Source organism: Lepus europaeus, chromosome 3 (genome assembly GCF_033115175.1).
Source record: "Lepus europaeus isolate LE1 chromosome 3, mLepTim1.pri, whole genome shotgun sequence".
Lineage (NCBI taxonomy): Eukaryota > Metazoa > Chordata > Mammalia > Lagomorpha > Leporidae > Lepus > Lepus europaeus.
The window spans coordinates 55,993,593-56,007,528 of record NC_084829.1 but is presented as its reverse complement, the minus strand read 5'-3'; the positions used below and the strand labels follow the sequence as shown (position 1 = coordinate 56,007,528).

General features: G+C 38.3%; 1 protein-coding gene across 3 annotated transcripts in view; it reads left to right on the top strand.

The window, feature by feature from the left end:
• HMGCLL1 (3-hydroxy-3-methylglutaryl-CoA lyase like 1) overlaps positions 1-13,936 on the top strand; it is a 151,583-nt gene that overhangs the window by 31,747 nt on the left and 105,900 nt on the right. For all 3 annotated transcript variants that reach the window (XM_062187558.1, XM_062187557.1, XM_062187556.1), the window contains exons 2-3: positions 10,060-10,140; positions 10,375-10,482. In XM_062187558.1, the coding sequence (XP_062043542.1) occupies positions 10,060-10,140; positions 10,375-10,482 (189 nt within the window). The remainder of the gene's footprint in view (positions 1-10,059; positions 10,141-10,374; positions 10,483-13,936) is intronic.

The following is a 13,936-nucleotide window of genomic DNA, read 5'->3' as shown; positions in this document are numbered from 1 at the left end:
GCCCGATGCTATGGTGTAACCAGTAAAGCTGCTGCCTACAGTGCCAGCATCCCATATGGGTGCCGGTTCGAGTCCCAGCTGCTCCACTTTCAATCTAACTCTCTCCTGTGGCCTGGAAAAGCAGTAGACGTCTTTGGGCCCCTGCACCCACATGGGCGACCCGGAAGAAACTCCTGGCTCCTGGTTTCAGATCAGCACAGCTCTGGCCATTGCGGCTATTTGGGGAGTGAACCATTGGGTAGAAGACTCTCTCTCTCTCTCTCTCTCTCTGCCTCTTCCTATCTGTAAATCTGCCTTTCAAATAAAAAAAAAAAAAACTAATCTTTAAAAAAATAAAACAAGTACATTCTTGATTATACTAGGAATGGCAAATATTTTGTGCTTGAGTCTGTCCTAAGCAAACAGGAACTTTTTCATCTTTTCCTTCTCATAAGTTACAGAAAAAATGCATTCTCCAATTAAGTACCCACATACCTTGTACCTGAGTCCTTGGTAATCTGATTTTGCAGAAATACCACAGTTGACACAGAAGTAAAGAATCTGCAACCAACACTGGTACTCCACTGTCATCCTTTAAAAATGTTTCTGACTTTGGCAGAGGCTGTGCTGGTATTTAAAGCAGGTTTGTTATGATGCCATCACTCCTATATCCTTTATTTATTTATCTGAAATGCACGCACACATACACACACACAGACGGACAGACAGACAAACAGAGAGAGATATTCCATATTCCAAATGACCCTAATAGCCACTGTTAGGCCAGGCTGAAACCAGTAGCCTGGAATTCAATCTAGGTGTCCCTCATGGATGACAGCAAATACTTGGGCCATCACCACTGCCTCCCATGATGTGCAATAGCAGGAAACTGAAATTGGAAGTGGAGATGTTTACCCACGAGATGCCAGTAGCACCCAGCGGTGTGTGATCACCCCAACAGTCTCTAAGACATTGTTAAACACATCCTGGTAAGTAAAATTGCCCTGATTGAGAACCAGTGAATATTTCAACAATAATTCTGCTGCAAATTACAAGGAAGTAGCAATATCCTACCTATTTCAAAGGATATGCACTAACTGAAAGTTAGCCAGCAAGTGATCTAGCACCCAAATCTCATTTTAGAGACCACTTCCTCAGCTCACTTCTGGCACTGATTTTCTCAGGTCTGGTTTCCTAGAAAACATATTTTTGGATGAAGATTTGTTTTCAGGAAGTTGTTACCCTTGGATTCAATACCTGAGGGGAAATGAAGGATGTAGGATTAGGCAGAGGAAGAAATTAAACATGATGTAGTCACAACAAAGGCCTCAGTCAGTCACTCTGGGATCTCTGCAGTTCCTATGGCCTTCTGGTTGTACTACCCTGGAGCAAAGGGTCTAGGCTTTTATGTTCCTTCGTCAGCCACTCATTGGATCATTATGATCATTGGAAGAAGTCATGACCTTGAATGCCTTGAATGAATTAACTTTCTTTAGTGGAAGGCAGTTCTTGAAAAAGGGTTCAGTGAAATGCTATCAACTGCAAAAACTCCAGTTTCTGGGAATGCCTCAGTCCTATCAGGAATATCTGAACAGCATATCATGATATTCAGTATAGAAATAATAATAGAAGTTGAAATGACCAGCGCCGTGGCTCACTTGGTTACTCCTCTGCCTGCGGTGCTGGCATCCCATATGAGTGCCGGGTTCTAGTCCCGGTTGCTCCTCTTCCAGCCCAGCTCTCTGCTGTGGCCCAGGAGGGCAGTGGGGGATGGCCCAAGTGCTTGGCTCCCTGCACCTGCATGGGAGACCAGGAAGAAGCACCTGGCCCCTGGCTACCTGGCTCCTGGCTTCGGATCAGCACAGCGCTGGTCATGGCGGCCATTTGGGAGTGAACCAATGGAAGGAAGACCTTTCTCTCTGTCTCTCTCCCTCTCGCTGTCTGTAGTTCATCAAATAAAAAAAAAAGTTGAAATGTCCATACCTATAGACTTCACTTAACTTCACTAGCATGGGGTATGATTTCTGTGAACTACCTGTTCTACCATCTTTGCTAGTTAATGATTCGTCCCTAACAAATTTCATGAGATCTAAGACGCCATAGTTTGTTATTATTGTTGCTTGTCCATAACCATGGAAATAATCAGGCATTTTGATTGGTTTTTATTCATTAGAAAATAAACATAATATAAGGGAATATTTTTGTTGGAAGAGCTTCATTAAAATCTTAAAATTTTAAGGTGGATGTTTAGCCTAGCGGTTAAGACACCAGTTAAGTTGCTGGTATCCTATATATTAGTGCCTGAGTTGGATACCGGTTATGGGTCCACCTGCAACTTCCTTATAATGCAAACCCAGGGAGGCAATAGTGATGGTCCAAGTATCCAAGTTCTTGCTATCCATGTGGGAGACCTGGATTGAATTCCTGGCTCCCAGCTTTGACTGGGCCCAGTCAAGGATATTGTGGACATTTGGAAAGAGAAACAGCAGATGAGAATGGTCTGTATGTCTGCCTCTCAACTAAATAAATTTAAAAATGTTAAAAATATGAAAAAAAATTAATCAAATGAATTATGTGGATGGCTGAATAGTTTATTATGCCTAAATGAATGTTTTGTAAAGCGAAAATGTCACAGCACATTACTGAAATGATTTCCCAAATTGCCAATGTTATACAACCAACATTACATAAACAAAATGTGATGTAGGGGCCAGCATTGTGCTGTATCAGATAAAGCCACCTGTGAAGCTGGAATCTCATTTGGGTACTGATTCATGTCCTGGATGCTCCACTTCCTAATAATGGCCTGGGAGGAGCAGGAGAGAATGGCCCAAGTGCTCAGATTCTTGCCCCCTATGCGGGAGACTCAGATGAAGCTCCTGCCTCTTGGCTTTGGCAAGTGCTGGCAGTTGTGAGCAAATAGGGAGTGATCAGCAGATGGAAGATCTCTCTCTTTGTCTCTCTGTCGCTGTAACTCTGACTTTCACAGTAAATCATGTAAAAAAGTCATGTAAATCAATGTAATTTCATTTTGTCAATAATAATAAAACAAATTTAAATAATCATTTAGTATGATTAAATGTGATTATTTATCTTATGTTATATTAAATATGATTATTTATCTTATGTTAAGCCAAGCTTCCCCAGCAAAAGCACTGCAATACCAGCCTAGCAGTATGAAAACTAAAACATCTACAAAATCAGATATTCTAAAAGTTTTCTTAAACTTTTGGCTATGAGACTATGCTGTTTATATAACTAGCTTAATATAATTGCATTTACTTTTAAAATATATTTACTTATTTATTTATTTATTTGAAGAGCTGGGTGACAAAGGAAGGGAGAAACAGATAAAGATCTTCCCTCAACTGGTTCACTTCCCATATGGCCCTAGTGGCTGGGATTGGGTCAGGCCAAAGACAAGAACCAGAAACTCCATCCAGGTATCCCAAGTGGGTTTCAGGGAACCAAGCACCTGGGCCTTGCTCTGCTACTTTTCCAGGCACATTAACAGGGGCCTGGATTGGAAGTGAAGCAGTCAGGGCTCAAACTAGCACTCTGAAACGGTATACCAGTATTGCAGACAGTGGCCTAACGTGCTGCACCCAACACTGGCTCCAATAGTTGCATTTTCTATCATAAACCACCATTTTCAGAAACTATCATAAATACAGAATAATTTTATTCATCAAAATCAAATAATGTAAATAGCAGTCACCATTTAAAGAAGCAGTACTATGTATGCAGGATATCATGCTCATTAATGCATGGATGTTTTTATGTTTTGCCCTCTTTTGAATTCATTATAATGGTTTTTCTGGGTGGCTCACTGAATCCTTACTTTGAAATTACTATTTTTCTTGTTTTGTTCAACTTATTTCTCTTTACACATGCTTTTCCTCATTTTATATTATTTTCTTACCTTCCACACTTTATAAATGTTTACACGATCTATATTTACATACTCTATTTTCGTCATTTGTACTAGTTTATTCATATTATATTTATAGTTTTATATTAAAATAATGAGCTGATGAATAAAAAACCTATGTGTGCATGTTTGCCTGTCACTTATTTATTTGTCAATGAGTTACAGAGAGAGGGGGAGACAGAGAGAGAGAGAGAGATCTTCCATTGGCTGGTTCACTCCCCCAGTGGCGGAAACAGCCAAGATTGGGCCAAGCTGAAGCCAGAAGTCAGGAGGTGGCAGGGGACTAAGCATTTGGGCTATCCTCCACTGCCTTCCTAGACACATTAGCAGAGAGCTGGATTGGAATTAGAGCAACTGGGACTCGAACCAGAGGCTATATGGATTGCCAGCATCACGGGAGGCAGCCTTACCTGCTACCCCACAATGCCAGCCCCTTAAGTCACTTTTTGAAGATGGAATTTGTTTTAATGGTAACTTATATGATGCAAATGTTTAGAGACTCTACTTTAGATGATCTTGATATTTTGCTTCATGCTACTACATTTCCTGCTGTTATATGTGGCCTATATCCCTTGTTTAATGTTCTTATGTCTTTTTGTAAGTGCTGCTGATTTATTCAAGCATTTATAAAGTTTACATATTTCCAGAAGGGATTCATGTTGTCATGTGTGCACCTATATTGACACCCACTACTGATCTTCCACTAAGTGTAATAATAAATAATAATAATAAATAAATATTAATATATTCATGTATCATTATATCTGAATACAACAGTGTTCTTTTGATTTTCATCTCTGTTAAAACTTTGCCTGAAGCCTATGGGGAACAAAGTGCTGCATACTGTTCAGTTTTCTTTCTCGCTGTCCAAAAACTCCTGGAATGTAAACAGATACCTTCCTTCACCTTCTGATTTAGTAAATTAAAACATATTGTTCATGGAGTTTTAGATGACTTAGTAGTACCTTATGTAATTATTTTTACTTGGTTATGAATACATTATTATTAAACTACAAAAGGTTACCTTTGAATCAACCTTGGCACATGGACATTCTAGAAGAAAGATTCAAATATCAGCTTTGTTGATTCATTCCTTTATTCTAGTTAGGCACTCAGAGAGAGAAATGTCTTTTGAATGCTCTAGAGGAGCAATGTTCCTGTGGATATCTGCTATAGCAGTGACAATATTTTATGTGCTTTTGATTATATTTGGTTGAGAGAGAAATTAATATCTCAGAAATAGCAAATAACAGCATTTAGAGAATCTAAAATTACCAGAAAATCCACCAAGTTCATATTTCAGATGAAATGACAAAAATAGGTTCTTTCGGAAAAGCTAATATCTAATGCTACTATAAGTCCAATTTAATTTTAAAAGAAAACCACACAATCTCCTGATTTAGATTTCTCACCTGAGTAGTGAGAGCATTGATTTCGCCATCAGAGGCTTTCTCCTTGGGAATACTGGCTGTGAAACAGGATGTTCAATATCCATAGAGACTTAATTAAGCAAAACATCGCTCCACAAAAATAAAGTGAGTGTAACATATACAGATCTGTCTACAAATTTTTTCCATTGACGGTATCTTTTTTGTAGGAAAAAAAAACAATACAGTAAATAATAAAGAATCCTATCTATCACTGTGAGTGGGTTGACCGTGTAAAGCCACCCATTCTAACTGCTGAGAAACATACTACACACCACACACACACACACACACACATGCTTTTCAAGAAAGCCCTATCAAAATGTGTCTTCCTTTTGACTTTATGTAAGATTGAAAAATGTGAATAAATATGCCACTTATATTCTGTGTAATAGAGTGGTTCAGTATTAGTTTTTGCAACCAAGAACTCAGTAGTTGGTAATGTGTTTAATCTAATCTTTAAGAAAACTAGAATAGAAGCCAGGGGATTTAGCTAGGTAAACGGACAAAGTCATTTAAACTTTCAGTTCTGCTCACCTTACAGCTTAGCTTTACAGATGATATGTAGATAGAAAAGTTCTTTGGAAAAATAAAGCAACATGTAAATAGAAGATAGTATTTCTTTTGTTGTGCTATGAAAGTGATCCATTAGAAATCTGATATCAAATGTGGGCATAGGCCCAGTCTTATAAGACAGCTTTATGAAGCCCTCACTCTGGATAATACGCCTTTTGTTTCTCACTAGTATCATATACTATACCGTACATTAAACAGGATACACTGAGCTTAGTAATATAGAACACTCAGTGCTATAAAAATAAATTTTAGACTATAGGCCTGTTTACAGACTGTGTTACTAACCTCTGCACACTACTTTGTAAAAACCAATTCCTTGTAACTTATAAGTCATTCATTAACTCTCACTTGTTCAGTGTGTAAGACAAATGTCTTCCTGTCTTGTGCCTCAGGGTAGCATGTAGATCCCTGTGCTACTATATTGTAATCTAGTTATGAGTGAGAATTTTAATTACATGGTTCATTTTTTGTTCCAGGATATGATAATAATGTTGGCTAACATACATTTACTAAATGAAAGCTCAACATTATTTTTTTATAATTTTTTTTATTTGACAGGTAGAGTTATAGACAGTGAGAGAGAGAGAGAGACAGAGAGAAAGGTCTTCCTTCTGTTGGTTCACTCCCCAAATGGCTGCCCTGGCCAGCACTGTGCTGATCCAAAGCCAGGAGCCAGGTGCTTCTTCCTGGTCTCCCATGTGGGTGTGGGCGCCCAAGCACTTGAGCCATCCTCCACTGCCCTCTTGGGCCACAGCAGAGAGCTGGGCTGGAAGAAGAGCAACCAGGACTAGAATCCGGCGCCCATATGCGATGCCGGAGCCACAGGTGGAGGATTAACCAAATGAGCCACGGTGCCGGCCCCTATTTTTCTAAATTGTACATATTAATTTTTTCTTCAATTCATTAATTTAGGAAACATTGATCAAGTACTTATTATGTTCCCATTAGGATAGCTCTGAGAGTTTACTAAAAAAGAGAGAAATAGGCAAAGAAGTACCAATATGTTTTAAAATAAATTTCCAAAATTGTTAGAGGGTCATAGAAATAAAATTATTTAATTCTATTTAGAAAGCTCTTTTCTGTGTAGATGACACATTGAATCTTGGATAATGAAAAAAGTTTTGGATGACAAAAGCAATTGAGTATTAACGAAGTTGGTAAGATTGTTGAGAAACAATTCTTCATGAGTCTTGTGCATATCTGTATGTCACAGGGATGGGAAACATCCAGCCCATGAAATCATTTGGTCTTGTCTTTCAAAAGCAACCACAACAGAGACTCAAAATTCCATAGATCTATAGAAGCCAAATTTTTAAGTTGATGATTTTCTAAGGCCTGAAAATGATATTATAAATATCCAAATAACTTTTTGTAGAAAAAGGTCCCCCAACCCAACTAACATGACATTGATTGTCTTTCTTTGGAAATAACTTTTCATGGATGTTTGTCTAGCAAACAGTCTTGGATGACAGAGATAGTATCTCCCATGGAAGCCAACGGCAGACTTGCTTGCTGCCCATTATGAAGTGCTGAGGTTTCTCATGGGCAGCTCCTGAAATGCAGCTTACTGCCTGTGCAGGTATCATCTAGTCCACATCCTGTCTTTCCTTCTCCATTGGACAGTCTTTCAGCATTAACCCATACTTTGAAATATGTGTGATGTGTGAGTCCCTTCTTGCCAATCACTGCTCACTTCCTGGGATTGCTATCTCTGTATTAGTTTTTCTAAGGATCTTCAGATATGCTCAAACAGTGCTTAGTGGACAAATCTGTCTGAATGTTGTCCAAGCACCTAGAACACAATAATTCAAAACGAGACCAGTTTCCCCCCACTAGAACTTACCTTTCTTCAGATATTCCCCACTGCATGCTATTTCTTACTGTTTATATAATTGTTCCATTTATTACTGCTTCTAGTTTGATGTATACCCAGTTGTATACCCAATGGATGACACATGCAGTATTCAAAAATTAGTTATTACTTATATTAATGAATTTCTTCTTTAACAGTTTTAAGTAGCATTCAATTCAAGAAGAATGTATAATAATATCAAATGCACACATGTTCTGTTCTGACTAAAATGGAAATAATTGTTTACTTTAATTTCTTCATATTGCTTATGAATAAAGCAGCCACACCACAATGATGCAAAGAAATGTCCCCAGTTCTTTAATTATACTCAGCACACTGTTATAATCTTCAATAACGTTTTCCTTCTTTGAGTAAACATCACTATTTAGTTAAGAAGAATTCTTTGTCTATGTGTGCTCCAAGCTAACTGCTATTGAAATTGCAGTTTCAGGAACAAATCAGTGATAATGAGACTAGATGGCTTACAATTCCCTTGTTTTGTTCATGTTTCATTTCTGCTATTTTCACATTGGAAATACTAACGATAATGAGCTTCTCCCATTTATCCTGCCTCATCATCCCATACTTTCCTTTATTCCTTAGTTGAAATTATAGCTACTCTATAAATTCTGCATGATTTCACAATTGCCATACAAAAATGAGCTTAAACCTCACCCATGCCTCTGCTGAATCATTCATTCTTCCAAGTTAACTTCATGCATCACAACCTGCACAGAAGATGAAGAAATGAGAATTTTCCTCCATGGTTAATTTTTGCTTATTGAATCACACAGTTTCATAGAAATTGTGGAGGGTGGCCTGTAAACATTGTAATGGGAACCAGCTGAGTTCTTTTAGTTAGCTTAGAATGCTGATAAAGTCAGTAACAGCTTTGGACACCAAGAAGGCCAGTGAGCATATTTATGTACCATAGACAAATTAAGCCCTGCATCTTCACCAGTGTATGCCAATGATTGTTAGTGAGACAATATGAATTGGCAGGCTGGAATTCATCATTTCTGATGAAAAGCAAAACAAGATTTTGAAATGTAGATCCTTTGGATCTTGGGCAATTCCATCAGCTACTCATTTGGAGAATGAAGTGATTACCCACGTATTACTCAACTCAGAAGTACAAAGATGTTATATTGGTACAGTCTGAAAAGATGTAGCCTACTTCCAAGTTTAACTGTGATATGAAATTTAGAAAGGCTCTTATTTTCCCTACTTCAAATAGCAACCTTCTACATAGGTATATTTAGAAGGCACATCTATTCTTTATAGTAGACACATAGTACTTAGACTAGATCCAGAGGTTCCACGATCCAGACATTTGCCATTTCAGATTTGGGCAAAAGATAGAACAAAGTTTTTGTTACCTGGGGCAAGGACTAGACTGTTCCCAGCAGGAAAATGAAGTTTGGGTGCTACTAAGGTTCTGTCCTTCAAGAAGCAACACTGAAATGGTAGTTGTGCCATATGACATGGAGAAGAAATATACACATTACGCTCTCTTCCACTTTTTTCTGTAGCCTCAGATTTTGGGGCACAAACAAAAACCCCATATCCACACATAAGTTCATATTTTAGAGGACAGAATCTGGTATGACAGTGTTGTAGAAGTCTGCTAAGATAATGATCTAATTTTTTAGTGAGCTATAACATTGGTGAGTTAACCAATAGGTTTTCTCCATAGATCCTTGGTAGATTACCTATTCCACATTCACATTGTAGAAATTAATTTCTTGAATCTTAAGCATAAGTACAATGAGTAGCACTCCTTTATAAAAAAAATGACTGTATTATAAATAATATTGGTAGCTTTGGGATCCACAAGGAGGGAAGACCTATACTTCCTGGAATGGAGAGTCCCTACCCACACTTCTGGGGAAGAAAAGTCCTTGTCAAGGTCCCCGTGGGTGCCTAAAGGTCAACCAATGAGGATCAGGCCCGCCTCAACCTTTAACCCCCACGCCCTGCCCTACATCTATAAAAGGAGCCTCCCAACCTCTGGCTGGTGGCTTCCCTGGCCCCTGCTCTGTTGGGACCTGGGAACCTCGCCCAGGAGCAGAATCCCAATAAAAACCTGTGAATTAATTGTATCATCTGCCTGGGAAGATTTGTTATGCGCCAGACACCTTGCAAATATAAATGGGGTCTTTGGATTATATAATTGTGCTAATTTCTTACTGCTTTAACTTTCTGGATGAGACTTCACTTACCAAAGTGTAATTGTGCAACTTCAAATAATCAGCAGTGACAGTCTAAAATTTTTCTATTTTTTGTTATTTCAGGAATCTTCTCAATTATCTGGACTCCCTGGGTATGTTAAAATAGTGGAAGTTGGACCTAGGGATGGATTGCAGAATGAGAAGGTAATTACATATTATTTCATACAGCTTATTTCAAATGACAAGGCTAAATATTAGTGTTTCTTAAGGTTTCAAAGACTTATTTGTATTTTCTGTTACATGATTATATTAGTTCCCAATTGCTATTTAAATTTTAAAATTATAAGTAATATTTGCTTTTAATAAGGAAGTACTTTCTGTTTGAATATCAGCAGTCCCTATACAATTACTTATGAGGTAATTTGTTATGTCTTGTAGGTTATAGTTCCCACAGACATAAAAATTGAATTTATCAATCAACTCTCCAAAACTGGCTTGTCTGTAATAGAAGTGACCAGCTTTGTGTCCTCCAGATGGGTACCACAGGTATTTCACTTTGTATTCCTTAATTAGATTCTTAATCAAATCTTGCCAAAATCATTTAGTAAACATTATAATATAGATTGTGATATTAAAATATCATTACACATTTTCCATATTCATTAAAAATTAGCCCATACACTGATATGATTAAAGACAAACCTCTTTGGTAAAATATTAATTGAGTCCTAAAGGGTTACTTGCAATTCTTCACTAAATTCATGTGACTATTTGGCCCAACAGGATGAATTGAATGGATAGCAGCAATGTAGAGGATTTACCTTAGTTTATCATTTCATGACTGACTAAATAATTTGAGCATCTCCGTATGCTTTTAGCCTTTTTTGTCTGCTAAAAGGAAGTGATAACTGTACTGAAAATCCTCTCCATTGAATTCCAGATTAAAGGATGTAATATACTCTTTTTGCTTCATTTAGTATGTATATTTACTACAGGGGTAGAGGGTGAGACATCATCAAAGACAAAACAAAGTGAGTCATCCAGAACTTTCTTTTTAAAAGATTTATTTATCTAGTTGAAAGTCAGCAAGAGAGAGAGGGAGAGAGAGAATCTTGCACCTGCTGGTTCATTCCCCAGATGGCCACAACAGCTAGGGCAGTGCCAGGTCAAAGCCAGGAGCCAGGAGTTTCTTTCAAGTCTTGCACATGAGTGGCAGAGCCCAAGCACTGGGCCTTCTTTCACTGCTTTTCCCAGGTCATTAGCAGTAAGCTGGATTGAAAGTAGAATGGCTGGGACTCAAAACAACACCAATAAGGGATGGTGATGTAGCAGGTGGGTGCTTTACCTGCTATGCCACAACACCAGCTCCTAGAATCTCCTTTTGAAAGACAATAAGATGCGGGTTGGTGCTGTGGCATAGTGGGTTAATGCCCTGACCTGAAGTGCTGGCATCCCATATGGGCACCGGTTTGAGACCCAGCTGCTCCTCTTCCCACTGAGCTCTCTGCCATGGCCTGGGGAAGCAGTAGAAGATGGCCCAAGTTGGGCCCCTGCACCCACATGGGAGACCGAGAAGAAGCTCCTGGCTCCTGGTTTCAGATTGGCGCAGCTTGGGCCATTTCAGCCAATTGAGGAGTAAACCATCAGATGGAGACTTTCTCTTTCTCTCTCTCTGTCTCTCCTCTCTCAGTGTAACTCTGACTTTCAAATAAATAAATAAATCTTTAAAAAATAATAAATTAAAAAAAATACAACAAGATGATAGAGCTATGTCCCAGACTTTCCAGGCATGCTATGGCAGTCATCAATCCTGAGATGCGTCTCTCATCTTTGAAATATGATAAGCAATTATCAAGAAGCAAAGCCCTATTCATTCCTAATGTAGTGCCCATCCTCAGACCATTGATCCCAATTATTAGGTTTCCAGTTTCTCTTTTGCTATTAAGTGCTGATTTTAAGGTTCTTCTAAACTTCTGCTTTTAGTACTCTTCTCTGTCTATGCTCTTTACTTGGTCTGTCTTGCCAACATGACAATCATTGCCATGCTAGTGTTTATTGATTACTACTGAACAACCAAAGTTATATTCAGATTCTAAATTTGCTAGTGCTCTTTAATGGTTTTACAAAGCTATATAGAAAGTATTGTTCTTCCCCACAATGGTGCTCATGACCACATTCCATTATTGTACAACAGTGGAAACTGCCCAATCTATGTTGCACCCAGTGGCATTTGTAAGGATGAGACTGAGATCCTTTCTAGACGTCTACACTTGTTCTTGCACAGTTGGTTAAGAGGAAAGATGGATAAAAGAAAAGGAAAGGCAGCCCCATGTGAGCAGTAACCAGAAAATGACTCCTGGCCTCACATTAAGTAGATATATGTGAAAGGACTATAAAATGGTATGATTTATTCTGGGTTTGGTCCTGAGTTGAATTTGGGATTTATCCTATTGAGATTTAATGAACTCTTCCTAGGCTCAAAGTATTATTGAGTAAGTGATGGAATTCCCCCACATAGTTCTTGAGGACAGCTGTGGTGAGAGGTGCTTCTAGCACTGTGTCCCTGTCCACATTATGCCTTGAATTTGAATAAGTGACTTAACCTCTCTGAACTCTGCAAATCCCTGCAGTGAGGTCTGCAGTAGAGGAGGGCTGGGAGATAATAGGGAACGTGAATGGTCCCTGTGTGTGAATGCCCAGCATCCAGAGCTCCTGGCTTCTGATCGGTACTCAAAAGTGTTACTTAAGGGGATACCTGACTGATGGGTCAATTGGGCTTCAGACAAAGTAATTGCCTTCTCTTTAATCATCAGTCTTTCTCCTAAAAATTAAAATATGTGTGTAGTTTAAATATTAGATTGTGCCTAATCTGAATAAAAAGTCTCTGTGCTTCAAATACTAAAGGATGTTATATATTTAATGTTTAATACTTATCTTGTTACATGTATTCCAAGAACAAAAAGTGATTTAAATCCATATCTACAAAAGAGCAAAGTACCTGGATCAAAGAAATGTATTATGAGATTCATCTTTGAAGTTGAACTGGTCACTTGCTATGGAACATATCACATGTTTTCTTATTTATTTATTTATTTATTTATTTGACAGATAGAATTAGACAGTGAGAGAAAGAGACAGAGAGAAAGGTCTTCCTTCCATTGGTTCATCCCACAAATGACCACCACGGCCGGCGCTGCGCCAATCTGAAGCCAGGAGCCAGATGCTTTTTCCTGGTCTCCCATGTGGGTACAGGGCCCAAGCACTTGGGCCATCCTCCACTGCCCTCCTGGGCCACAGCAGAGAGCTGGACTGGAAGAGGAGCATCCGGGACTAGAACCCAGCGTCCATATGGGCTGCTGGCTGCAGGTGGAGGATTAACCAAGTGAGCCACGGCACCGACCCCCATATCACATGTTTCTAAAAGGCATTATTAAAAATATTTTTACAATTTGCCCATAATTGTGTTTCTGTTTTCAGTTTCACTTAACTTGCCTGAATATAACATTCTGAAATTTTTATTTTGAAATAATTCTCTTATTTTAGAAGAATATTCAAACTTTAATGTCTGAGATTTATAACAGAATAATTTCATTGGCAACAGCTTACATGTATATTTTCTGTAGTAAATTTCTACTTCTAAAGACAATGTGTATGGATATATGATTGTATTCTATTAATTCTCATTGTCTTCTTATACTTTTTTCTCTCAAACATAGGTCATGGGAATAGTCCCCTAGTTTATGTTTAGATTGCTGCTTGTTCACTTACTTCTTTTTTTAGCATTTTAAAGCCTTTTTACGGTTTCCCTCATACTGTTTTGCTTGGCAAAGACTTTCTAACCCAAACAGCTAAAAAGAAAAGTTCCACAGTAGCAGGGTGCCATATAAAACAGGATCCCACACCTAAAATCTAAATGGCCAGAGATGATAAAATGCCTGCTATTAAAAAATACATGTTTTTACCAATTTATCTGGAAAAAGTTTTCCTTAGAGTGACATTT